The sequence below is a fragment of the Rhinatrema bivittatum genome, chromosome 3, assembly GCF_901001135.1.
Source record: "Rhinatrema bivittatum chromosome 3, aRhiBiv1.1, whole genome shotgun sequence".
NCBI lineage: Eukaryota > Metazoa > Chordata > Amphibia > Gymnophiona > Rhinatrematidae > Rhinatrema > Rhinatrema bivittatum.
In genome coordinates, this window is record NC_042617.1 from 147,791,585 (window position 1) to 147,817,265 (window position 25,681).

At 42.9% G+C, this 25,681-nt stretch overlaps 1 protein-coding gene across 1 annotated transcript; it reads left to right on the top strand.

Annotated features, from left to right (window-relative positions):
• The first annotated feature begins 683 nt into the window (after positions 1-683).
• Positions 684-25,282, top strand: LOC115088706 (multiple coagulation factor deficiency protein 2 homolog). Its single transcript, XM_029596952.1, has 4 exons — positions 684-839; positions 12,248-12,334; positions 20,701-20,825; positions 24,838-25,282. The coding sequence occupies exons 1-4, from the start codon at positions 772-774 to the stop codon at positions 24,960-24,962; spliced, it is 405 nt and encodes a 134-aa protein (XP_029452812.1). The 5' UTR covers positions 684-771; the 3' UTR covers positions 24,963-25,282.
• The last annotated feature ends 399 nt before the right edge of the window (positions 25,283-25,681 follow it).

Sequence of the window (25,681 nt, forward strand, 5' to 3'; positions counted from 1 at the left end):
GATGGATGAGCTCTTTTTATGCATGGGATTTCTCTAGTAGTTGCTTTTTCTGACAGGTGTGGGATGATGTGTATGTGTGTATGTTAACATATAGAAACATAGAAGTGTGATGACAGAGACAATATGCCCTATCTACTCTGCCCATCCGCCCAATTAATTCAGCTTTACAATTCCCATTACTCCTTCAGAGATTCTCTGTGTTTATCTGTCTGCATTAATCTGGTAGCTTTGTACTGGATACATATTTTATGTGATGCACCTTGAAAATATTATGAATGAAAGCAGAATAGAACTTTTAAAATAAATTGTGTGCATTTTCCTGCTGTGCTTTTATTTAACAGGTTTTTGATTTTTTTTTGCTTTTTTATTTGCAATACAGATTGTGACAGCTGTATTTTCTTGTATGTGGTGTATGTAAAAGATGTTTTTATCCAAAGTCCCTCAATACAGTTTAATTTTACTAGTTTCACAAAGTCAATATTTGACTAAAAGCGATAATTTTAAGTTATCAAAAATGGAAATTTCAGTCAAGTACATGATGTGGAAGAATAAACATATTTTGACCTTAAATACAAAGGCAGTGTCATATTGCCTGAAAGCCAGTGGGAACGTGCACATCTGTGGGAATCCGCTATGCCAGCTCAGCACAGAATAAGGTGACTTCACTTGGAGAAGATGGCAAGACCAGTTCTGACCGTGACTTTGCAGTTATGGTGCTCTCTCTGTGTTGTCTTAAGTTTGGCGTTTCAAAGTAATGTGGATGAGAAGAAAATGGCAAGATCCATGGAAAAGATCCCTGGGGATGTATTTCACAATAAATCCATCATCACAGATCATCAGTAAGTTACATGCTTCAGTATAATTTTAACATAAGGCAGCTGGACTTAGCTATGTAGTAGATGTGCCTTCTATGAATTGGTGAAAATGGGACCTGTACAGTGGCAAGTACTATACACTGTCACTGTACTACACACTGTCACTGCTAAAGGCCCAGGCTTCATTCGAGATGCTGTGGAGGCTGGGTTCACAGTTCCCGGAAGCAGGGAGTCTCGGTCATCACTCAGCAATGACACCAACTTAGGGTCCACGTCAGCCAGATTGTGTATGGAGCTGCAGTTTGTGTCCCTCGGCTGAGGACTGTTACTGCAATAGTTGGGCTGAATTGGGCTAGTGCAAACTAAAAATGTTCTGGTTATGCAGTCATTTTATTTATATTCCAACTTTTGGCACTTCAGCGTGGATTGCATTCAGGCACTGTGGGTATTTTGTGCAGTTGAGACAGGTTGCAGTTGAGCTGGATACCCAATGAGCAGGAGGAAATTCCAGGTCCACTAAAAGAGGGGTACATTTTGGGCAATGCCCCTAACTGCAGAGTTACATGTATACTAAGCATGCACAAAACCTGATTTTCAAACACAAGGCACCCGCATAAATTGTGTTTTGAATATCTGGTGGTTGTGTGGCTAAATATATGCACGTGAATTTACTTGTTTGAAAACAATGGTGTCAAGTAATACGTGTGATCGTGTACTTCTTGAAAATGTAAGTGATGCACACAGATTCAGGACATGCCCCGGAAATGGCAGCCACACCTCCAGCAGAGCACCATTTTTAGCTACTTATGCATATAATTTTAGGGGACTGGAAATGCACATGCGCTTTGAGCCAACCTACACACACGACCCCTTATGTTATGCACGCATGTCCTGACCATGCTATTGAAAATGTACTCCTACGTGGCAAACCTTATCTAAAAGAGAATGGTAAAAATGACTTGCAAATCTTATTTTTGCATCTAAGATTTAGGACCAGAACATTGTTGGCATCTGGCAATGAGGAACTCAGGTTTTTCCCTATTTAAACAAGAAGTCCAACTGAATATCTGGAAGCATAAATCGGATTGGGTGATTCAGTCTTTTCCTTTGACTAAATCTCACCAGATGGACACACAGCAAAAGCTCCAAGAGGGCAATTTTCAAAAGCCACTTCCACATGTAAAATGGCTTTTTCAATCTAGTCCACCCTGAACACAAGTAAAAGAGCATGTGTTGCTTCACAAGGCCATGTACTTGTAGCTGCAATAGAGGAGGTGCTCCCAGAGTGGGGTTAGGCCAGGGGATGCAACAATGCAACTAGTTTTGGCCAGAAAAAGTAGCCTCAGAAAAAGCAGGTGCGCTCTACTGGTTCTTCTTCTTTGGGCGTACACACAACTTTCCCTTTGAGAACTGGTTCAAAATCCTCAGATAAAAGTAACCAAAGACTTTGCACCTGCCTGTAGCGTTTTGAAAATTGCCCTCCTCCCTTAATGTTGGAACAAAGCCTTTACAGGCCAGCATTCAGAGGACACTGAGCACCTGACCTGTGCACCTCTATTTAGGCACCTAAAGTTTGGCAAAATTTCAGCCAAAGTGCTGGATATCTGTGATGAGTGCCTAATATTCTTTCCCTGTCCTGACCCTGCCCACTTCTTAGGATTTCTAAATTTAGGTGTTCGAGCCTAGTATTTCAAAAGGGCACATTTAGGCCTCTAAATCCTTTGAAAATTGACCTCTTAGTTATTTTGATGTATCGGAGATTGATGAAAATGTCACAGTTGTGATCTTAAACTCTGTTTTTATCTAGGTATTACTGTTTGCACAGTTTTCTTGATTATGAATGTGGGTCCATAATAAATGATTTGCTGAACTAGCTGGAACTTTTACAGTGTCCCCTATATAATATGGAGCTTTATAAAAATTCCAGTGATTTTGTTTCCTGCATCATTCATTATTAGTCTATGGTTGCGATCACAAAAACTTTGCAGGCCATGCAATATCTGAATCACGAAGTTGTAGGGTTGTGATTGTGGATATAGTATTTTAACCCACCCCTAGGTTAAAATGTAATTGAATCACCAACCTCTAGGTAATTGTGACTGAAAGCTCATAGCTTTTGTAGCTGGAAACCCATAAAAGCAGGAAGAAAAAATTGCCAGGCCAACCCCCTCCTCAAAAAAGGAAATGAAATGAAAAGCAAAGAAGCGACCAAGAGGGTAAAATTAGAAACTACCACCCCTGCCCCCCCCCTCCCCTCAAACAAGAAAGGCAGATAAAGTACTTTTTTAAGGATAGTAATTAGAATATATATATTACAGAGCTCTAGAAGTCATTTATTCTTAGAGTAAACTGGATCCTTTGCAGGCTACGATAGCTTTTATTTGCTCAGTAGAAGAATTATCTAAAAGCATTGTTCATGCATGTTTGAGACCACAAAGGGCAGGGGCGGCCAACCTTTCACCCATTAAGAACCACAGAACCTGAATTCACAGTAGCAGACAGCTTACACACACACACACACACACACGTACCCCCCCCCCCTCCCAAAATGGGGCACGTAAAATGTTGAGAGATTCTGCCCATTGTCAAGCTCTTGGCTTTTATGGGTTCAGCAATTTGGGTCATGCAGATGGTAAAATTGACTCAGGCTAGAGGCAGTGGGGTAGGTGGCCTCTCTTCTGCTGGAATAGAATCTCCCTTCATATCCCCACCTGGCTGGGTTGTGGATGACATGATGCCCCCACCCCCACCCCCACATACACACCCCATGGCAAGTTATAATCCAAACTGATAATTTTTTTTTATGTTCTGGAGTTATCAGCCAGCAACTATTTACAATAGAATAGAGGATAAAGCATCATCACTGAATAATTCAGGGTCCAACAGGATTCTCAGTCAAGATACAATTCACAACTCAAGTAAAGAGTGCTCAGCAAACTAGAGCAGCATCTCCAACCATCTCTTCCATTTTTCACTTACTCCCTTTTTACTTCTTCAGGCATACACACACATACTTTCTCCCAGACACTCATACACACAATCCTTCTCTCTCTCTCTCCCAGTAAGGAAGTCAAAAGCTTTATTGTATCTCTTTGTTTTATTACTGATAGACTCAGACACACACAGTCTCTCTCTCCCAGACTCACACACCACACAGTCAGTCTCTCTCTTCTTCCCTACAACCCAGAGACTCTCTCATACACACACATTCTGCTATTGTATTGCTGCTGTTCTTGTGCTCACTTAGCAACCTCTCCAACCCAGCATTACCATATCATAAGGTAAAGTTCTTGCTTGTTTTCAGCTCTTCCACGGCCTGCAGCAGTCCCCCTCCATATCCCATACCCCCTCTATTCAGGAGACTCATTGGTTTCAGCAACCAGCTGCTCCTCTCAGAGCTCAGTCCAGCCACTTCAGACAGAAGCCCTCAGAAAGCCATGAGTAAACTGAATTACAATATAACCTCCCTTCCCAAAACAACACTAACTGCCAACACTCAAACAGTAACAGCCCTCCGTATGAAAAGGCAACACTACAAATATTACACCAGGCCTTAAAATACCAACACATCTCCTATTAGAAAAATAGAGCCAGCCAAGCAATTCTACCAAGCGACTGCTGAGAAGAGATCATCCAAAACTATCCATGGCCAATAACATCTCAGCCATAGTTAAAAAGTCCTTTTTTTTAAAATTGCAAATGTTAAAAAAAAAATTAAAATCTCCGCTATTCCCATCTGATTTTCGCTCAGTTACTCAAGCATTGATATTGACAAATTTAGACTATTGTAATTCCTTATATTTAGACCTACCCATATCATCCATTCATCCTCTTCAACTTATACAAAATGCCACAACCGGATATTATTTAATTTAATGCGAAGAGACCATATTATACCAGTATTACAACATCTCCACTGGTTACCCATATCCTACCGTATTTCATATAAGATACTAATCATAATCCACAATCTCCTATATAATATTGATTCAGTTTGGCTCTGTTCATTATTACGAATATATAAGCCAACAAGACAACTTCGATCAATGGACAAATGTATCCTGGAAGTACCATCCATAAAAACAGCAAGTTTAGCATTAACACGCAAACGAGCATTCTCTGTTGCGGGACCCATCCTCTGGAACTCTATTCCCGAAGAACTTCGATTGACAGCCAATAAAAAAGAGTTAAAAAAAATCCCTAAAAACGTATCTCTTTACCCTGGCTTACAAACAGGCCAATACAGTAAAGCATGGCTGCAGTTACCCCGTTTCTAACCCGCTGTGTACTCACAATTTTGCCGCGTAAGTCTAACCTGCGATTCACTATCTGTTTTTACCGATCCTTACCGATTCTTTAACTTGATGCGTATCCCTTTCCACCCGCGGCATGTACATGTATGTAAACGATCCGATTAGCTATTCCCTCCCATACAGTAAAGTGCGCCCTGACTATCGCCTTTTTAACCTGCTATCTTGCCGCATCTTTAACCTACTAATTTACCGCCTACCCTGACCCTTGCGTTAGTGTGGTTCACTGGTTGCTCAGCATATTCAATTTAAAGCTTTAACCTTGGTATTTAAGGCTCAGCATGATCCCATACATTCCCTTGCACTGTCTGTATTCACAAGAATGTAATTATCTGATTCTACCACCAAAAGCCGCCCAGTCCCAAACCAACCCAATCCACAGAAAAAAAAATGCTTCTCGCACTTAGCCGCCCAGTCCCAAACCAAACCAACCCAATCCAATCCAAGCCCAAGCAGAGAGACGAAATTTCACAGTCCCAAACTTTCCCCCAGCCCCCGCTCACCTGCCCTGGCCACGGCCACGCAAGCCCCCAGCAGCAGCAGTAGAAGTAGAGGGCGGCGAGAGAGAGTGGCTTCAGCAGCCCCGCTGGAAAAGATGAATACGTGCACGCCTGTAGGTCCAATATGGACACTCAAGGCAGCAAAGGCGCATGCGCACACTCCTTGACCTCCGACGTCCAGCCGGTCACGGCGTGTGCGCATGCGCCTTTGCTGCCTTGAGTGTCCATATTGGACCTACAGGCGTGTACGTATTCACTTTAGCTGGCGGGGCTGCTGAAGCTGCTCTCTCTCGCTGCTCTCTCTCGACGCCCTTCTACTGCTGCTGCTGGGGGCTTGCGTGGCCGCGGCCAGGGCAGGTGAGCAGGGGCTGAGGGAAAGTTTGGGACTGTGAAATTTCATCTCTCTCTGCTGGGGCTTGGATTGGGTTGGTTTGGTTTGGTTTGGGACTGGGCGGCTAAGTGCGAGAAGCATTTTTTTTCTGTGGATTAGGTTGGTTTGGGACTGGGCGGCTAAGTGCGAGAAGCATTTTTTTCTGTGGATTAGGTTGGTTTGGGACTGGGCGGCTAAGTGCGAGAAGCATTTTTTTCTGTGGATTGGGTTGGTTTGTCCGAAGGAGGGTGCTTTGTTGCACTCCCTGCCTCCGATCGCCGGCTGCTGGGGCTTGCTGGCGCCGGGCGCTCAAGGCAGCGGGGTCTGTAGGAGAGCCATCCACTTCCTGGTACCTGTCATTTCAAATGTCATTTGAAATGACAGGTACCAGCGCACCCAGGTTACTGTATAGGCGCTGTATAGTGCCTATACAGTAAAATGGATTGCACTTCATGGACACGCGTTGGACGCGGGTTGGACGCGGCTTGCATTTGCATGCCATTTAAATACAGTATCGAGCGGTAGGTGATCCAAACTGTGCGTGCGGCAAACACGGGTGTGCCGGGCACAAACGCACCTCTTTCTACCGCCCCTTACTGTATCGGCCCGAAAATCAGTTGAATTTTAAAGTAACACTACTGCTCCCTCAACAGTCCCTCATTAGTCAATGTTGGAAACGTAGAATATGTTATGTTTTTATTTGTATTGTTGTTTTAATTATTTATGTTAATTGTGAACCATCTAGACGGTCAGAATTCTAATCAATTCATGGTATACAAAAATGTTTAAATAAATAAAGAGAGAGAATTGCTGTTTGCAGGAGGCAGACAAAAAACCATCCACATCAGCAGCTGGGTGATGCAGTTTGAGCTCAAAAGAACCACATGAGATGCTGGTTGGCTATCCCTGACATAGGGCTTTTCTTCAGATATCACATCAGATACATTGCTTCACGTCAAAGGAAGAGTACTATGTGACCTTTGAAAGCTCATACCCATTCTTTTGTTAAATCTAGAAAAGATGGCAGACTCAGAATCCTTTCATTGGAATGTGACTAAGTACAAAGCTATTGTGTGTTCCAAGTGGTGACCATTAGATATCACCTGGTCCCTGTAGAAAGAACAACTAGCTAGAGGGAATACCATTTTAAAGCTCCTCCTCTATGAGGTAGCTGAATGGGTGGACCCTTGCTATAACTAGGGGAGTAGGTTGAGATTCAGGAGGAGTCGAAAGAAGAGTTTGAGGAGAGAGGAGCCCTATTGGAGTTTGTCCCTTTCCTTTGGCTGAGGCCTATAGCTTCACCACAGATATTCTGAGAAAGCCACTTGCCTGTGCATTCCCTGCCAGGTTAGGTGCTACTATAGAGAGAGGTGAAGATAATTTAGTAAGGATTTGGACTGTGTTTAACGAATAGTTGCCCGAGTTAGTCTGGAGCTCTGAGGAAAGATTACCCCCCCTGGATCCAGAGACCAGGTCACTAGGCTCTGTCAGCGCTCTTTAGGAGTAAAAAGGGGGCTGCAGGGACAGTGGGCTCAGAAGATATTGAAGCAGTCTGTGAGATACCCTAGTTAAGGTGAAGGGAGGTTGTTTTACCTCTTCTTTCATGTTGAGTGATTTGATACCGATCCTTCTGGGAGGCTCAGAAGAAGGAAAACCAGAAATACAAAATTGAGGAGCATCAGTGAAGACCTTCAACCCTCTTTGAATGGCGCACAGGTTAGGTCACGTTGTGAAGTCTGCTGGATCCAGGTAGGACGGTGAAAATGCAAAGGGAATCTGTCACAGCCTGAGACCCTTCAGGAGTAGGGAAACCACTACTCTCTCACTTAAAGGGAGTTAGGAATTCCTCTGGAACCTGGAGTGCAGCACTTACACAGAGAAAGAGAAGGGACACTCATTTGAACAGACATTAGCATCACTTGGACATTGATTACCTTTTCACTAAATCAGAAAAGTTAATTTTGAACACTCAATCCTATGTCTTGCACTTATTGTCCTGATCAGCCTCAAAATTATACTATCCAGCTGCACACCAAAAAGGAAGTCACCTCACCTCCTGGGCCACAAGCATCTGCTGTCCCCCATAGAAAGAACTCACCCCTGGGGTATTATGAATGGAGGGGACCTGTGACAAAAATAGCCCCAATCTAAATTCTTTTGTGTGCCCATAGAGGAGATGCCCCTCAGAAGAAAAGGGTGAGTTAAATAATGTTATGCAAACAAATAGCATCTCACAAAAGGGAGTGGAATGGAGCTGGTGACTGCCTTGTGCTAAGACACTGGCAGTACATCAACATGTGCCACAGTTCTGGTCTTTAGTATTTGCAACTTAAATTGCTATTTTTCTAAATTCTTTTTCACATTTGGTGGCCTTGCAATGGGGGGTTGTCCATCTAACAGATCCCACTCCCCTGCTCCCTCAGTTGTTCTGAAGTCACTTTTGCAAACTTGACCAGTCTATAATCATCTTCTCCTTACTCTCTCAAACTTTCATCATCCTGCATTTCTTACCTTCTACCTGTACAAACCTCATGTCCTTTATGGCAATGTCAAGGATAGTGGCATCAGTAGAAGCAACATGAGGGCAGCAAAAGTGCTCTGCTTTCCACTTCCAGTTGTCTACTCTTCCTGGGCCGATAGCATATGTTTTCTGTTCTGAAGAGTTTGTGCTGTGGGACCAAGAAAGGACAGAGTGGTCACATTGACGAGGAATGCATCTCGTTCAACATTCCTGTCCGATTGATGTTTTAGTTCTGGGCTGATGGTTCTTTTCTGCTGCTTTGAGGTCAATCGGGCTTAGAGGCAGTACTATAGCTAGCCTATGGCTAATATGGCCACAGGCACCACTGATGGAAGGGCCAGAAGTGCAGAAGGGCTGCTGCCATGTTCACCACTTTAATAAGTGGCCTCACTGCCCATGATCCTCTGCCTCTCTATTCCATGGAATTCTCGCTCGCTCCCAGTGAGCCCCTGTTGCAAGTGTGAGCTGTGTGTAGAATGCAGCAACACCCAGAGGGTGGCCATCATTGAGGAAGACCTGAGTCTGTGCCCCTGCCAGCGACAAAGAAGGCCCCACTGCTACTGTCAAAAATAGGGCCCCACTGCCACCAATGAAGAGAAGACCCGTCACTGCTGCCAATAAATAGAAGGCCCACTTCTGCTGCTGCTGCTGCTGAAAAGAGGACTTTACCACCACTGATGAAGAGAGGGCATTGCCACAGCTAAGCGAGAGAAAAGAACTGTGTGTTATGCTGAAAGACATATGACTGTCAGGGAATGAGGGAAGAAGAGCAATGAAGGAGCCACAGCATATGGTAGGAAAAAGATATATTAAGTCAAGTTGGGGGGGGGGGGGGAGTGGAGAGAGATATGTTGATAATGGTATTGGTGGGAAGAATGATGTTAATGGTGCTGGGGGGGGGGGGGCACAAGAATATATTGATGGGGATGGAAGTATGGCAGAGAGGGAAATGTTGATGGTGGTGATGACAAAAAGGGGATAGTGATAGGGGTGGGGTGGATATGAGGGATCGTGGTGGGGTAATAGAGAGAGGGATGTTGATAGTAATGGTAGTGGGGGGACAGAAGGGAATGATGTGGTAGTAGGGGGGATGGTGGTTGTGTTGGTGGGGGAGGTTGAAGGTTTGACAGAGGGGCATCTTGGTGGCTGGAGAAAGGGAAGGCAGAAAAGTAGGATGTTGGTCATGATTGTGGTGACCGTGAGAGGTGAAAAGAGGGACAGAGGTGGAGATGTTGGTAGTGATGGTAGCTGTGGAAAGGGGGACAGAGGAGGTGCACTTTTTCATTTGGCCATAGGTGCTAAATTGCCTAGCTATGGCTCTGGCTTAGAGGCACAGTTGTCAACCACTGCTGCCTCTCTCCTCCATGGTCTCTATAGGACTGGAATGGTGGCACCTCGGTTGCCTCTGCATGAGATGTTGCTGACCCATGACCACAAGTTTGGAAGCATTACCACAGAGGAGGTGCACAGTTGTTGGGTGGTTGCATGCACCAGCTTTCATTATTGCTGCATTGGAGTGGGTGCAGACTCCTCAGGATTGGGATTGAGAATCAAATCAATAGAGCTTGAGTGGTAAGATAATGCAGGGCTTTATTTCTCTTTTTAAATATACAACACACTCTCTCTAGATTTCTTTTCTTTCCAACCCCTTCATGGCCATTTCTGATCACAGCACCTTCACTCACTTCCTGTTCTGCACCTTACTTCACACCCTGGAACCCCCAAATTAAAATCCCTCTTCACTCTAGCCCTGCACCTTGCTTATTCTCTGACCCTTGCTCTTGTTACTCTAATAATTAATTTTTAAATTTTTTTAAATTTTTTTTAATTAATTGCCATGCTGGGTCAGACCAAGGGTCCATCAAGCCCAGCATCCTGTTTCGAACAGAGGCCAAACCAGGCCACAAGAACCTGGCAATTACCCAAACACTAAGAAGATCCCATGCTACTGATGCAATTAATTGCAGTGGTTATTCCCTAATTAAACTTGATTAATAGCCGTTAATGGACTTCTTCTCCAAGAATTTATCCAAAACTTTTTTGAACCCAGCTACACTAACTGCACTAACCACATCCTCTGGCAACAAATTCCAGAGCTTTATTGTGCGTTGAGTGAAAAAGAATTTTCTCTGATTAGTCTTAAATGTGCTACTTGCTAACTTCATGGAATGCCCCTAGTCCTTCAATTTTTTGAATGTGTAAATAATTGATTCACATCTACTCGTTCAAGACCTCTCATGATCTTAAAGACCTCTATCATATCCCCCCTCAGCCGTCTCTTCTCCAAGCTGATCAGCCCTAACCTCTTCAGCCTTTCTTCATAGGGGAGCTGTTCCATTCCCTTTATCATTTTGGTTGCCCTTGTCAATAAAATAAATATATTCCAACAAGGCCATTTTAAGCTCTGTGCAGTAGGGCTAGCCTACAGTTGATCCTGTGACTGAATAGCAATCGATCTGCCTGGGTGGATTGGCCTGTCTGAAAATTGCCCTCCTCTGGTCGACTAAAGGTATGCACAGGCTACTCAGAACTAGCCCCACCATGTCCATGAGGGACATGCCAAGTATAACTGGCCCCATGCGACTCTGCATTTGCTAAAAGCATCTAGAGTACACCACTGCTTTGGAGACATTTTAAAAGGTGCTATAACCAGCCTTTTGGACTTATTTCTGACTAAGACTATTCATTTCTTAAGCCTCATCTAATGTTGGCATCTTCTGAGCATCTAGCACGAGACTAGTCTGCTTATTTTCCTTGTGGTTTATTTCACTTACCTTTCTAGCAGATCTTTTGCCACACACTGTTAGACTGATAATATTTCCAAGCCAGCAATATAGTGCAGCCATTTCAGTTATAAGGCCAGGAGCTGTCACAACAAATTTTTTTGTTGGCTGCATTGACAATTTTTCCTACAATACTTTAACTTTTGTTGACTCTTTTATCTGTGCATACACACACACATACACAAAACATTACTGGCTACATTTGAGAAATACTGTATTAGGCAATCTCATTTTCTTCTAATAACAGAAATTTTGATTTCATATCCATCAGTGCAGCTTTCAATATCACTTGAAACATGTACCTCATCCTGGTGATGAATCAATTTCCCAGTACTTTATTTCATATACATAATTGCAAAGCCATTATAAATTACTGAGGTATCTGCTTAATAAAATATATAAATAAACTATATTACCCATACTACAAATGAACTCCTGCCAGTTAGCAAAAGCTTAAGAGCACTTCCATTAGAATTCCTAGATCATATTTGTTTTTAAATGTCACGGAATAATTTGTTTTATTTCATCTTTAATGCTCTCTCTAGTCCAGGGCTTCCCAAACCTGTTCTGGGGACCCCATAGCCAGTCGGGTTTTCAGGATATCCACAATGAATATGCATGAGATACATTTGCATGCCTCATGCATATTCATTGTGGATATCCTGAAAACCCGACTGGCTGTGGGATCCCCAGGACAGGTTTGGGAAGCCCTGTTCTAGCCTGTATCATCTGCAGATATCTTTCTTGTGAATGAAAATTCATCCACCTGATTTCCTCATTCTTCACTCACTGAGTGACCATGATCATCTCAGCTAACCTCACTGTGCTTAGATTTAGATGGTCAGCCCTTCAGAGAGAGGCTGGTTGTACTTGTGTGAGTTATCTTGTGAAGTATTTGAATATTCTTGATATTATATAACCAATGAATATTTTTCTTATGTCAATTAGCCATTTAGAAGATGATCTGAAACATCATATAGGTAATGCGGACCTGGACAAAATGTCAGATGAAGAACTGGAATTCTACTACTTCACGTAAGAGCAACTATTGTAATCTTACCTATGTACAATTCTGGCTCCACTTGTTACATAAAACAGATACAGGGTCTTGTGCTATAGAGTATCTCCAGTCATTTACACAAATGAGACACTGCATATTGATATGGGAAGAGGCATACAAGTCGATATGGTGCTATAGGATGAGAGGCAGGGAAAAGGATGGGGAGAGATTAAAAGATGGAAATAGGGGGGAGTGAGAGCGTGAAAATCAGAAGAAAGCAAATTTGCATAATATAAATGGTTCTTTCCGTAAATAGCAGGCTGAATTAACTATTCTATATGAGTGACGTTATCCAGCAGCACCGGATTCATGTCTCCTAACTACTAATGCTTTTAGCTTTACTGAGCATGTGTAGGAATTCCTGTGCCTCATGAGCTTCCTAAATTGATATCAGAGTTAATCCTAGCCAAGTAGTTGACTCTAGGGAGGCAGGCAGGTATTTAGCATGGCTAATTCATCCTGTTATCTACATAAAGCACCATTTATAGTAAGTAAACGCTTTTTCTATTGATAAGAAAGCTGAATTAGCCATGACATATGGAGGAGTCCTGAGCTGAGGGTTGAACTGGAGCATTTACTGAGTAAGCAACCCAGACCCCACTATGGAGAGTAGGCTACTGCAAGAACAATTTATGCAATAACCTATTCTTGTCTGAATTTACTGTCAGTCCTTGGGAGGTTGTCCAGATAATAATGGGACATAAAGATGTGAACTCATGACCAAGTTGCAGCTTTGCAGATGAGCAACAGAAGGAGGCCATAACTCTCACTTGATGAACTTTGCCAGAGTCTGTTATTACACTGCTGAAGTGTAGCAGTGCTGAATGCATTCTGCTATTCAGTTAGACAAGGTGCATTCGGCAACTGGTTCTTCAAGTCTGTTAGCTGTATGAAACAAAGCAATGAAAAACTTGTTGTGGTTTTCTTGTAGTAGGCCAAAGCTCTTTTGCACTCTAATGTATGAAGGATTTTCTCACCTTCATGCACATGTGGTCGCGGAAGAAGGTAGGCAATATGATGGATTGCTTTATATGGAAAGCCAAGACTACTTTTGGAAGAAACTTTGGGTGAGTCAGAGCAACACTCTATTGTGAAGGAATTACATGTATGGTGGATAATGAAAAAAGGCTTGGAATTCACCGGCTCGTCTAGCTGAGATCACTGCTACAAAGAAAACTAACTTCCATATCAAAAACTTAAAAGAAGCCATCTCTAAAAGTTCAAAGGTTGCTTCATGAATTAAGAAAGGACAAAATTCAAGTCCCAAGGGACAATAGGCTTTTGCACTGGAGGCTTCACATGCCATAAATCTTTCATAAATCTAAAAAACAGTAGAAATAGGTTTGTCTACTATAAGATGGTGAGCCAATATGGCACTGCGATGGGCTTCACTACATCCTCTGTAAGAGTACAAGTCAGAAAGCAAGAGAAAATATATCAGCAAATACTTGGGCTCACAAGAAAATGGGTTCAAAGTTTTCTGTTGGCACCATGTGGAATCTCTTTTGCATTTAAAGACATAGTTTCTTCTAGTTGAAGACTTCCTAGCTGCAACAACTATATCGTCATTGTTTATGGACAAAGATAGACCAGCAATTATTGAGCATTCAACATCCAAGCCATCAGACTGAGAGGTGGAAGGTTTGGATATAGCATTCCTCCATCTCAAATTAACAAGACAGGATCTGTCCCTAGATGTATGGGTGGACTGCTGGAAAGTCATATGAGATATGCAGACACATTTGTCTGCACCATGCAAGAACTATTGGGATCAAGTGAACATGGTCTTGCAGTACCTTTGGCACTGACCTGGCAATCATCAAAATTTGCAGAAAAGTGAACAAGAGGCTTGTTCTCCAATCAAATAGATGGGAGAGTTTGCTGGGTAGAATTGAGCAAAATTTGTCAACTTTTGTTCTATTCTGATGCAAAAAAAAAATTGACTAATGGTAGACCCCATAAGTTGAATAGTTTGTCAGCTATGATGTCTTGATTTTGCCTGTCTTGCAGCCTCACCGGGCCCTGATCCAGTCTGCGATGTTACCTCCCCACCAGCAGAGGCCTCCAGCGAGCTCTTTGCCGAGGTACCCAAGCCATCTCCACACTAGCCACTTCACTCAGCCTGTGATACAGCCTCCTCTCCACCAGGAGTCCTCAGCAAGCTTCATCTCCAGCCTTGCCAAGCTCCACCTTGCTGTTTACACCACACCCAAGCTCCAGTCCCATTTAACCCTGCCCTGCCTTGCCAGAACCTATCTGCTGCTGTTTCATGGAGTCACCCTTGTATCTCTGTCTTGGCCACTCTTGCCTTGTTTTATGCCTTGTGGCCTCCTGGCCTTTTCTATCTTGATTCTTGCCTTGTGGCCTATCTAGGCCTTACTTTGTCTTGAGCCCCATGGCCTTCCTGTATCTTGCTCTGTGGCCTACTCAGGCCTTACATTGCCTTGTGGCCTTTGGGCCTTCTGTCTCCTTAGGCCTTGCTCTTGGTCTCCTCAGCTTTACCTTACCTAGTGGCCTCCGGGCCTTATTCTTAGTGGCCTTCGGGCCTTCAGTTTGCTACCTTCAGATCTTGGTGTTCTCTATTCTGTGTTGTTCTTGTCTGCTCCTACCCTTGCCTAAGCCCTGCTGTAGTCTGCCTTTTTTGTCCTGTCCTGCCAAGTCCTTGCTTTGCCTTGCCCAAGCCTGTATCTATATCCTGCCCAGCCTCTGCTGAGTATCCCAACCTGTGTCTGTATCCAGTTCCAGCCTTGTTTAGTATCCTGCCACCCTCCTGTCCAAGTATCCAGTCGTCAGCCTGTCTCAGTATCCAGTTCTCAGCTCCTTGCCTGTCCCAGTATCTACTCCTCAACATGCTCCAGTATTCAGTCCTCAGCTCCAAGCCTGGTCCAGTATCCAGTGCCCAGCTTCTTTCCTATACCTATACCCAGACTTCAGCTTCCAGTCTGTCTCTGTTTACAACATCCATCCTGCCCACTCTACCTTGTCCAGCTTATCCAGATTGTCCAGTTAAGTCCTACTGGCCCCCAGAACCCAAGGGCTCAACCTGCAGGGGAGGGGGCTGGCTAGGCAGACGACCAGCCCAGTTTCAACCATGATCAGTCAATGAAGCCAGGTCCTGCTGGCCCCCAAAATGCAAGGGCTCAAACTGTGAGGGGAGGGTGCTGGCTGGGCAGAAGATAAACCCAGCTCTTGCCCTGCAGTCCTGCCCTGGTTCCTGTGAGGGTGCTTATAGCCCCCCAGCCAACATAACATATGATTGTCACAGAGACCACTCGTGTGGGGAGAAATGCTCTATTGAAACTATGTCAGCATGCTGGAGATCCCTGGAAGATAGTTGGCTGGTAGAGCAACCTGATTCCTGGTTACCCACTGCCAGATCCTTAATGCTTCCTGACAGAAAATCCATGACCCTTTGCCTCCCCGTTTGTTTACATAAAACATGGCAACTAGGTTTTCTGTTTGAATCATGATATTCTTCCCCCGAATAACATACGTGAACATCATCAAAGCATATCTGGTTTTAGATTCAGCAGATTGATCTGAAAGTGGCTTTCCCTGAGAGACCAAGTGCCCTGAGTCTGAAAGGATTCTGTGTGGGTGCCCCATCTCTTTGTGGATATATCCGTTGCTAGAGTTACCTGATGGGAGAAAGCGCAGATTGGAGCTCCATTCTGAAACATGCGGGGGTTTAATCACCAGCACAACTCCCCTTTCATGTCCCTGGAAACCTGTACTATAGTTGAGGGTTGAGTAAGTTGATCACATTGATAATGTAGACCTCTTTGCAGACAACAGATACGAAAGTGGGTTAGTGGGACCATGTGAATGGCCACTGCCGTATGACCTAAAGCCATGAGAATCACTCCGGCTGTTGAGTACTGAGAGGTCAGCAGTTTGTAAATGAGTGAGGTGCTCACTCCATCTGGTGGTAGAAATGCCTTCCCTTGTAGTGAGTCTATCCATGCTCAGATTCATTTTATTCTCTAGGTTGGCACTAGATTTGCCTTCTTGAAGTTCATCGGAAAGTTCACATCTTGTAGAAGATGAATCGTTTTGTGCGGGGAAAGCAAAACTTCTTCCTGGGAACACTCTGTAACTAGCCTGTCATCCAGGTATGGGATGACCTGAATCCCTTGGTGAAACAGGTGTACTTCTAATACTTGGAGCTGCTGAGAAGCCACATGGGAATACTTTGTACTGATAATGGGAAGAATCCACATTGAAGAAAAGGTAGCACCAATGGGAAAGATGGATCATTATGTGGGCATACACATCCTTCAGATCAAGAGTAAACATCCATTCACCTTTCTGGATATAGGGAAGAATCAAGCTGAGGGAATTCATTTTGAATTTCTTTCAGAGTAAATGTTTTTTCAGATGTCTCAGATCCAGAATGGGCCTCAATCTGCCTGACTTCTTGGGGTTGAGGAATTATTTGGAATAAAAGCTGTGTCCATTTTGGGATGCAGGTAATGGTTCTATTGTCTGTTGTTAGCTTTGCTGAAAGTAAAGTTACTCTATGTCAAATGAGTTGGATCTGGACTGAGAGTTGACCTATGTGGGAAGGGATAGTAGCCACAAGAAATGCAAATGGTATCTAGACTCCACGATATTAAGAACCCAAAGGTCATTGGTTATCTGGCACCATGAATCTAAGAGAGCCTGGATTCCGCCCCCCACTGAAATGGAGGACTGATGATTGCTTGGAGGGATCAAAAACTGGTCTCAGGTTTAGGTTGGGCCTATTGTGTTGTTTTAGGCTAATGATGTTCTTGCTAATGAGGTCTGGCCAGAAATAGTTGTTGAGCCAAAAGAGGCGGTAGGCAATACTGTTAAAAATGTTGGAATGGGCTTCTCTGAACATGTGGCCTTTGATAAAAATAGAGCATCTCAAAAAGGAAGGCTGCTCTGGAAATGTTAAGAGGAATTGGACATTCTGTTCTTTATTTTGAGTGAATGTTTCCCTGAGCTTTTTGTCAAAAATGGTTGACTTCCAGACAAAAGATATCCGCCAACTTCTCATGTGCATTGTCTGATGCTACAGACTCCATGATACACCACCCATCGAACATTGATGGAGGCTGAAAAGGAATGTGAAATAGAATCAAATGACTCATAGACCAAACAAGAAGCCGTCTTGTGCATTCTTCTGCATCCAGCAATGGTTGGGCGTAGTAACCGCTGCCAGCTGAAGGCTGTAGAAGAAAAGGCTTTAGTTTTTGAAAGCAGTCATGTAGATATTGCACCATATAAAAATTGGTGAGTAAAGATACAAGCAGTAAGCATGGAGCTCTGAAATACTCTTTCCAATATTATCTAGTAGCCTATGGTCTTTCCCTGAAGATGAATTAAAAGGAATTCTTGTCTCTTTCACTTTTTTTCAATGTGGACTTGATGACAACAGACTGAGGAGGCAGTTAGACCACTCCAAGGCCCGATGACTTCAGATCTAGCTTCCTGGCCATAGGAACTCCAGAAACAGGAGTTTCCAACCTTCTAATCTGTAACAAGTTCAGAATGTTGTGGACTGGAAAAACCATTGGTTCTGTTGGGGTTTCCAGTAGTTGGAGGTGTCCAAATACTTCCAACCAGGGTCTTTATCCTTGTGCATATTGATTCCATGAGTCTTTCACATTTTTCCACAAACTTTGAATAGGTAAGGTCCTCTGGGGGCAATGCATGATTAGAAGGCTCCAGAAGTGGGGCAGAAGGTATATCTGTAGAACTTTCTTTTGAACCTAAGGGCATGAGCTTACTAATCCAGGACCCCAATAATATGGAAGGTGAACTGAGGCATTCTCCTGGTTGCCCTGAGAGGAAACACCCTGGTCAATCACCTCTGGCTGACTTGACTCTGCTGCAATTGAGTACGCTGATAAAGAACCCCATAGCAAGGGTTCTGATGATGTATTCATCCCAATAGGCAAAAGTGGGACTCCGGTCTGAGGGATCACCACAGCAATACTGGAAAGAGGAGTCTAGTTAGTTCCATCTATCTCCTTAAAGAGGTAAAGAAACTCTTCACTAGACCTGCAATCTATTTGAGTGACTGGTGCATCCTCTGACCTATTGTAGGTGGTGAGACATCCTTTTTGGAGACAATATGTTATTGTTCTTTAATAGGAGGTCTATTAGAGGTGAATGGTATTATGGAACTTACTGGATCAGGAGTCTCTAATCAAAAGCCCCCCATATGTAATCTTGAAGGAGTGAGGACTTTTGTAATTGGAGGGGACAGAAGCAACAAATCGCCTTCTGTGTAAGATTGAAGATGACTGGCATATAATTGAAGGTAATGTAGCCTGATGACTGTGATCAGGGGCTTAAGGCTTTGATTGGGGTATTACAGCAGTCTTGTGCTTTAATGGAGTTGGCTGCCTTGAAGCTGCAGAACAATGTTGCTTCAAGGGGCTTCCTTTGAGCTGTGTTAACGAAGTTGATGTTGAGTGGAAATGTTTGGTTGATGTGTGTAGCTGCTGCATTGGGATTGTTAGTCTGGAAGGGGTACAAATACTTTGTGTTCTTGTGTTGTGCGGTAATGGAACAGTTGCGCTGAATGAATGGTGTGCCGATGCATCAAGATGTGCTGAAGGAGCCTGGGTCCATGCATGTGCTCAGACAAAAATGATTGAGGATGTTCAAGAGGCAACTCCTGCACATGCTCAGTAGCTAGGAGGGACAAGTTAATTCAGTGCCACCGGATGACATCACCCACATGTTATGGCTAATTCAGCCTGCTTATTAATGGAAAATGTGTCAAATAGGTCATAATGAACCAAATGGGCAATAGTTATGCTAGGGCTGAAACCATTTTAATAAAGATCTAAATTAATAAACTCTAAAAAACTATAAAAGATATGTAGCTTACTAATAATGGGTAGGGAGGGGGAGTGGTCAAGGTGGGTAACATACCTACATATTGAGACATTTGTAAATGAGAGAACACATTCTTTTGTATACAAAATATTATGGGCCAGATTTTGGTAGGTATGCGTGGGCGTAGATTTGTGCACACAACCCGGCACGCACTCGGCACGCACAAATCTATGCCCGATTTTATAACATGCGCGCGCAACTACGTGCATGTTATAAAATCCAGGGTTGGCACGCGCAAGGGGGTGCACCAAGCTGCGCAGCATTACTCCGTTCCCTCCGAGGCCACTCCGAATTTGGAGCGGCCTCGAATTTGGAGCAGCCTTGGAGGGAACTTTCCTTCCGCGCCCCACCTTCCCCTCTCTTCCTTTACCTAACCCACCCCCACCCCAGCCCTACCTAAATCCCCCCATACCTTTAACTTAGAAGTTGCGCCTGCCTCTGGGCAGGTGTAGGTTGCAAGCGCTGGCCAACGTCCGCACTGGGATTCTGGGCACAGCGGCAAATGGCCGCTGTGCCTGGAGGCTCCGGCCCCACCCCATCCCCTTTTTCAAGCCCCCGGGACATACGCACGTCCCGAGGCTTGTGCGTGTCGCCGGGCCTATGCAAAATAGGCTCGGCGCGCAGGAGGGGTTTAAAAGGGTTACGCGCGTAACCCTTTTAAAATCTGTCCCTATATGTATAATAGAAAGTATAGTTTAAAAAAAATCTTTAATAAAAATTTAATTTTTTTTTTAAAGTTACAGCTGGCAACGCTCATGGACTATTATCCTTTTTTTGCAACTTTTTCATTGCTGTTAGTCTATCAGGCCAGCCCATTTGGCCAGTGGTAGTGCTGTGCACCTACCATGCAGAGGAACTGGCTTTGATTCCCAGGTAAGATAGTCTTCTCACTGGGCTAGGGATGATGCAGAGGCAGAGTTCACAGCACTTGAGGGAAGTGAGTCCCACTGCATAATATCTCCTAATGGCTGGATTTAGGGTCCACGATTGCAGAGTTCGAGAAGGGGGCCTGCTGCCTGGCCCCCAGCCCAATGCCTGTCAGTAAGATGACTGGGCAGATTGAGTTGGGAAGGGATATAAAATAGTGGAATAAAATCCCCAGGTAGTGTGAATGCAGACGCATGATGCCAAATCCTACTCTTGATTCTGATTTGAGTTGAAAGCCTAAAAGAAATAGATAGAACTGACAGCTGCTGACCTGCTCAAACCCCCCACCCCCCAAAAATCCATTGCCCTATGAATCAGAAGATGTTCTGGGATACAAATCCTCTGCACTGACTCTCTATGCGACCTTTATTTATCTGTCTCTGGAACCCAGTTGAAAATAAGGTGTTCATCTTAATCTGACATTCCAAATAAAAAAAATACACTATAAAAAAGCAGATTGAAGAAAGAAATGTTTAGGTGAGATTTCTCATTTATCAAAGCCCAGACCTGCAAAGTTTTGCTTCATATTCCTTTGTAGGATGCATGACTTTGATGGGAATAAAATGCTGGATGGACTTGAAATAATGGTGGCACTGAGGGAGTCCCTGGATGACTATATGGGTTCATCATTCACAAAAGAAGAACTAATAAAACACTATATAGGTAAGAGCCGAGGGAAAACAAGACCATGCTTTATTAACTTTCACTATGTGCCTGCTTGGGACAAGCAGTGAAAACAACTGTTTAATACCATCAACAATTTACTATCCTGTAACCATAAAAAAAACAGCTGGCCCACCAACTGGAATAAAATGAAGAAGGAGATGATGGATTGGGCATGACACTTGAGTAGAAAAACATGGAGCTCCATTAATTGCCTTACAGGCAAAAGCACAAAACAACATTGCCCCAAGTCAGCAAACTCCATTGAAAAAGTAAACTGTGCAATAACAGCAAACAATTCCAATCAGCAGACACTTGATTTATGAACAACTTAAACCAGTCACCCTCATTATAACTGTATTAAAACATTGTTCCTCATCACTAGAATATAATCATAGCCCCAATAATTTTTCATATTAAAATCATAACGCTGAAATTTAAAAGCCCGACATATGCCAAAATTAGGGGATGCATGAATATGTTGGGCCAGAGCATGCCAAGCAGATTTTAAAAGCTGGCAGTATACACACGTACAAGTTGCTGCGTGCACAAAAGTTTAAAAAAAAAAAAAAAAGGGTGGGGGCAGGGGCATGGTCTGGGCAGGGCATGGGCATGCTGAGCTTTAACAAAACCCCCAAAAAAGAACCCAATTGATTTCCACTTCAAGTCAAACAGAAAAAAGGAAATCATAAATACTTATTTTTCAACATATCGCCATCCACAGATATTTTGACTTTTATTTAAATTTATCAGATGACACGTTGTTATTAAAATTATCTGTTTAAATATAGGAATATGAATAGAAAAACAAGCGGTGATACAGTCATTGTGAAAAGCCACTAATCAATGACAGCTCCTGATGAAGCTTTTTACCAGCGAAACACCGGCCGATGTCGAGCTAGAGGGAAAGAGGAGAGCTCAAGTCTTCTTGAGCCTATATATAAAAATAGAGTTTTGAATTTGATCACCAGCTTTCTATATTTACTCATCTTTTAGACCACAAATGATTAAAAGTCCGGCGGCCTCATTTTTGAAAGCCCTTGAGGCACGTTGTCTGGCTTGCTGATGCAGCAAAAGAAAAATTTAATAAATAAAAATTAAAAATTTGAAAAAACTGATAAATTTAAATAAAAGTCACAATATCTGTGGATGGCGATATGTTGAAAAATAAGTATATATGATTTCCTTTTTTCTGTTGTCATTCTGGGATTTAACCATGAAATTTGCACATAAATACTTAAATGCACTGGCGTAGGCCGGGGTCCTCAGCCATGTAACTTTACTTCTGCTATGGATGGCATGGAAGCAGAAAAATGAAAAAATATAGGCAGAGCAGCAGGCTTTTAAAAGTAGGGGCTAAGAAGGGGGAAGGGAGGCTATTAAACTAGAGAGATTTGGAAGTCCTGACCCTTTACCGTGGGAACGAACTAGGAAAATGGCCAATGATGTTGGCACGTGTGAATTTTAAAATTCCGCCTTAAGTGGTAGAAACGGCACTGGGGGTCCATCCACTTAAAGTTATGCTCGTCCCTGGGCATGGGTTGATGAACGCATGCATGTGTGTCTGCATGCTACTATGAAAAATCAAAATTGTATAAGCAACAACAAATAGTTCTTCGACCTGTGGCCACTATATGAAAAATTCTTGAAAACGATTGGGGCTATGATTATATTCTAGAGATGAGAAATAGTGCTGGAGTTTTTATATGCCAATGATAGGTCATCGCACATATGATTGACCCTTATATGATTATATTTATTATTTATTTATTTAATTTCTTTTCCTATACCGATGCTCAAGACTAGGTCTTATCGTACCGGTTTACAATGTAACTGAGGGGAAACCAATTAACATCAAGGTAGAAAGTAAAGTTACATTAAACAGGGAGCATAAAACCTGGGCAATGGAAGACAGTACAGATTATATAAGATTACTTATGTAATCTTATATAATCGCCATCCCAAACATCATTGCGAAACATCAAATCGCCATCCCAAACATCATTGCGAAGCCCTTAGCAGAGATCATCAACCGTTCGTAAACCCAAGGAGAAGTACCAGACACGCTAAAAATAGCCACCCTCAAACCTCTCCTCAAAAAACCCAACTTGAACCCAGCAGACCCAGCCAATTTTCACCCCATCGCTAACTTACCGTTTATCGCCAAAATCATGGCGAGAATAGTTAATAAGCAGCTGTCAGAATTCCTTGAAGACCACAAGATTCTCACAACAACCCAATTCGGATTCCGCAAATCCCTCAGTACGGAATCACTCTTAATCTCACTGACAGACAGAGTCCTCTCCGGACTGGAGAAAAAGACCCCCTTCCTCCTGGCTCTTCTAGATATATCGGCAGCATTTGACACCGTAAAGCACTTGATCCTCATCACCCGGCTCTCAGACATTGGCATCTCTGGATCAGCCCTCGAATGGTTCAGATCATTCCTTACCAACAGGACATACAAGGTTAGAATAAGCAACAAGGATTCTTACCCGGTCAAGTCCACTCTCTGAGTCCCTCAATGATCCTCCCTCTCTCCAACCCTGTTTAACATCTACCTTCTCCCCCTTTGTCATTTGCTCTCAAGCCTAAAGATCACTCATTTTATATATGCCGATGACATCCAGATTCTGCTGCCAATCACTGAATCTTTATCCAACACCATCAACTTCTGGAACAAGTGTCTACAGTCCATAAACTCCCTCCTCACTAGCCTCCACTTAGTTCTCAATACTTCAAAAACGGAACTTATGCTGATCAATTTCGATGACAACTTTCAGGCCGCCAGCAATCTAATCACACCATCTTGGATCCCACCCACACATGTCAGAGACCTTGGCGTCACCATCGACAATAAGCTGAATCTCAAACAATTTGTCAAAAACACAACGAAAGAATGCTTTCACAAACTACACGTATTGAAAAAGCTGAAACCTCTCCTCCATTTTCAGGACTTTAGAACAGTCCTCCAAACAATTCTGTTCTCAAAAATCGATTATTGCAACTCTCTGCTAATTGGCCTACCAGCTATCACAACCAAACCACTACAAATGTTGCAGAACTCAGCTGCCAGGATTCTAACTAACTCTAGGAGAGGTGAACACATCACACCTATTCTAAAAAACCTTCACTGGTTCCCTATTAAATATAGAATCATTTTTAAAGTACTAACCATAACCCACAAGACCATTCATTCCCAAACTTCGTTAGATCTAAGCGACCCACTTCGTCCCCACGCATCACTAAGACCTATCAGATCCAGCTACTTAGGCACTTTATATGCACCTCCAGCCAAGTCACTTCTTAAGAAACGAGCTTTCTCAACTGCTAGCCCTACTCTATGGAACGCTCTCCCCATGGACCTTCGTCTAGAAACCTGTAGTCGAACGTTCAGAAGGAAGCTAAAAACTTGGCTTTTTACAAAAGCCTTCACTTAAAGGTCTCTCCCTAGGGTTGATTCACTCTTTTCATACCCCATCACGTTAGAACTACGACGCCGTAGCCCTTAATTCTCCTGTTTGGCTCCACTTACTTCAATCTTCACCCATGTTTATTAAGTCGGTTGTAATTCTGAATTTGTTGATTGTTGTTTATTTATTTATTATTTGTAATAATAATGTTAATTTTTAATCCTAAATCGTCTTTAGCTCTCTCTATAAGTTCTCAGCGTTAGCGGTAAGTTCTCATGATGTTAGACCTGTTATTTGTACCCTCTTGTTTGATATAATGTTCGATTGTTCGATGTAATTTCCAACTTTGGTTTTATGTAAACCGACATGATATGTACCAGTACATGAACATCGGTATATAAAAGCTTTTAAATAAATAAATAAATAAATAAATAAATAAATGTGTCATTTTCACCAGATTTTGATACACTGAGAAGTTTTTTAAGCATGTTGCCACAGGATTGGGTTTGTTATATATAGGTGGAATTATCAGGCTTTTTTCCTTTGGGAAGTTATTTTTATATTTTGCATCTTATTCTGATAGTTTTGCTTGTAAATAGCTATGACAGATGAAGTTCTGGAGGAAGATGATGTCAATCAAGATGGTTTTTTTGTCATACGTGGAATACATGCACTCCCAGAAAAGAACAGCAAGTCCCACCACAATACTGGACAAAAACGCTAAAGACAAAGATGCATCCAAGAAGAGATCGTAGGAGGGGGGATAAGTGTAATAGTTGGTGCATTCTTTACTTAATTAAACTAAAAGCAAATATATATGTGTTGTACGTTTAGGAACTGCAGTATCACATTTTGAGTTCTACTGTAGGCAGGAAGAAGTGTGTGGAGGAGGAAGGCAAGTGTGTTTTGGTCGCTGCCTAAGAAGGTATTTTTGGGAGATGAGCAGTGTGAATGTTACAGAAAGGGGATACCATAATGAGGGAAATAAGAGTGCAAAAAACTTCCTGTACATTTGAGTGAGGCTTAAGGCACCCACTAATTTGCTTTCAATAAAATATGCTTTTTAAATGACTTTTTAAATAGCAGAAGCCAATATTGTGTTCCAGAAATTATCTGCAAGTCTTTTTTTAGGTTGAAATCTGTTTATTGAAAAAAAAAAAAAAAAAGCAAACATATTATGAAATATCACAATATATATTTGGTTTTTTTCCCAGTAAATAGTACTTATTTAAGGCCTGATTTTTAATCCCCTGCACGCGGGGAAAACAGGGGTTACACACTCGGCTGGGCCTTGCGCACAGTGTACGCATTTTAAAAAAAGGCCCGGCCGCACGCGTAACCTGTTACGCGCACAAGAGCCAGGCCTCTTCCAAGGGGCGGTCCCGGGGGCGGAGCTGGAGGCCACTGGTACAGCGGCCGTTTGCTGTTGTGCTGGGGGATTGT

What these genes read in the sequence shown, in the direction of transcription:
- LOC115088706 (XM_029596952.1), top strand. Translation starts at nt 772, where the DNA reads ATGGCAAGATCCATGGAAAAGATCCCTGGGGATGTATTTCACAATAAA. An exon ending in CTGGAATTCTACTACTTCAC is followed by an intron (nt 12,335 to 20,700) that starts GTAAGAGCAACT and finishes ATTCCTTTGTAG; the next exon opens with GATGCATGACTTTGATGGGA. An exon ending in ACTAATAAAACACTATATAG is followed by an intron (nt 20,826 to 24,837) that starts GTAAGAGCCGAG and finishes GCTTGTAAATAG; the next exon opens with CTATGACAGATGAAGTTCTG.